A 2,409-nucleotide genomic window follows, 5' to 3' on the forward strand; every position below is an offset into this window, starting at 1 on the left:
ATAATGTCCTGCTGAATACGTTTTTTTTTTTTCTCTCTCAAAAAATGGTAGTGTATCTGAACTATGAAACATGACAGCAGTTTTATGTTTTTTAGTACTATCAACGCATTATGTGTTTCGCTATCCACTTCCTCCAGATTGCAGAGACCAATCACCCGGGTCTTTATAAGCTGTGGGCGGTCATTGGCAGTGACCTGCACTGCATGAAACTCAACATCCCACGAGTGTTTTATGTCAATCAGAAAGTGCCCAAGCAAGAAGAGGGATCTAATTGCAAAAAGGTCTGCTTATAACCTTTTCACCACCAATTCTGTGCATGATCTATGTGAATGAGCATTCTTGACTATAAGTTAATTTTGTGCTATCCCATTCAGCTGGCTAAAAATTTAAGCCAATATGTAAGGGAAAATATATTATCATCTTTCTTGTAGATTAGCTTAAATCATCCTTTAGGACAAACAGTCCATTATAATGTAGAAATCTGTCTAGCAACAACATTGACTTACATTTATTAACAATAAAAATTAATAATATAATTGCCTATTTAATTAGTATTTATTATAATAATAATATAAACAATTATAGCTATAATACCATTTATACACAATTTAAAATATATATTTTTATTATTGATAATTATTAATATATAACAAAAGCAATAATAACTTATTTGATTTTAACTTCTTTTTGTATTTTATATTAAATTGCATGTTGTTATTATAGTTATTATTGTTAATATATTATAATTTATTATTATTATATATTCTATTTTTATATTAATAATAATAATAATAATATATTAATTATATATTATGTTATATCAATCATTTCTATTAATAATAATAATCTGAAATTTTAAGTTAATTGCATTCCCTTATTTTGATCAGAATCAAGTGTTTCAAGTTTTTAATTGGGTTTGGGAAAAATTTCATTTTGATCCATTTAAATGACAGGTAAACCGGATACTTCCACGCTCTGGTGTGGTGTATTACGTGTATCAGTATGCAGTTCCTGAGGACATGTACCAGGAACACATCAATGAGATCAATGCTGACCTCTCAGCTCCTGATATTGAGGGTGTCTATGAGACACAGGTAAGGGCCTTTCTATGAATGTTGTGGTGTCTTTATTTTGATAGTAAGCCTGGAATATTCTAAATACGGTGTTCTACAAATAGAGATTTCCAGAGTGGGTTTCTGCTCTGTTGTCCATTGTCCTTATTTTGTGGTATCAAGAGAGGTCATTTCCATGTGACCCTCTAGGTTCCGTTGCTGTTCCGGGCTCTGGTCCAGCTGGGTTGCATGTGTATGGTCAATAAACAGGTGGTCAGAGACCTGGCTGGCAGAGAGGCTGATTCCTTCGACCTGGAGCACCTAGAGATGAGATCCCTGGCCCAGTTCAGCTACCTCGAGCCAGGTGACGTAAACACTTTCAGTGTTTTTTTATTTTATTTAGTAATTGGTTACAACATTCATACATACACTGTAGCAATGCTTACGCATCTGTATGGTGGCTGATGTGCTTGAAGGTGTTGGGGTTAAATATTGTATGTTTTATGTGTTACAGGCTGTGTAAGGCACATCTACCTGTACCATCACAGTCAAGGCCATAAGGCTCTCTTTGGCCTCTTCATACCATCCCAACGCAAAGCCAGCATCTTTGTTCTTGACACGGTAAGGTCTACAATTTAGTTTGAAACATATGTGAGCTCAAAACTCAACAACAAAGAATAGGAAACAAATCAAAATAAACAAAAAGATGACCCCAAGAGTGATAAAACATAAATAAACAGGGAATAACTGATGAAATTGGGGAAATGGACAAATGCTTCTGGTAAGGGGCGTTATTAGACGAGAGTAGTAGTTTACTAGCCTACCGATAGATTATATTATAGAAATGTCAGCCAAGCTAAATGGTCAGCTCAATAGCTAGTTGGTAATTGAGAAGTTATGGCTATGCAATTTGGATGAAAATATAGGGTTGCACAATTTGGCTAAAACAGTTTGTGATTACATATCAATTAGACTTGTGCCGGTATTCGGTAATGCGGTATATCACGGTAATGAATATGCACGATATTGTTATCGTGGGCACTTCTAAATACCGTGAATAATTATATATTACAAATTATTCAGAATTTTGAATGCATTATAAGAATACTTTTCCCATCAACATGTCAAAATGCACAACACCGCTCTATGCTGCGTGAAAGAGGCGTGCGCACTCTGACGTAAACAAGCACTCTGACGTAAACAAGCACGGACGAGAAGCACATGGCGGAACATGTGAGAGACCCTCTGGATGAAAGCGCACTTTCACTCTCTGACAGCAGATGGCGCTAAACTGCAGAAATAATAATTCATTTAAATGCAGCCGTTACCCCGGAAACCCTGTAAACAAAGCAGCTGC

The 2,409-nt window shown here is 35.5% G+C and overlaps 1 protein-coding gene across 1 annotated transcript in view; it reads left to right on the top strand.

Annotated features, from left to right (window-relative positions):
* LOC107668756 (DNA polymerase epsilon catalytic subunit A-like) overlaps positions 1-2,409 on the top strand; it is a 40,901-nt gene that overhangs the window by 24,091 nt on the left and 14,401 nt on the right. The window contains exons 32-35 of the mRNA XM_016460739.1: positions 138-281; positions 954-1,094; positions 1,263-1,416; positions 1,567-1,673. Coding sequence (XP_016316225.1) covers positions 138-281; positions 954-1,094; positions 1,263-1,416; positions 1,567-1,673 — 546 coding nt within the window. The remainder of the gene's footprint in view (positions 1-137; positions 282-953; positions 1,095-1,262; positions 1,417-1,566; positions 1,674-2,409) is intronic.

This window comes from Sinocyclocheilus anshuiensis, unplaced genomic scaffold (genome assembly GCF_001515605.1).
Source record: "Sinocyclocheilus anshuiensis isolate Anshui unplaced genomic scaffold, SAMN03320099.WGS_v1.1 scaffold36, whole genome shotgun sequence".
Taxonomy (NCBI): Eukaryota; Metazoa; Chordata; class Actinopteri; order Cypriniformes; family Cyprinidae; genus Sinocyclocheilus; species Sinocyclocheilus anshuiensis.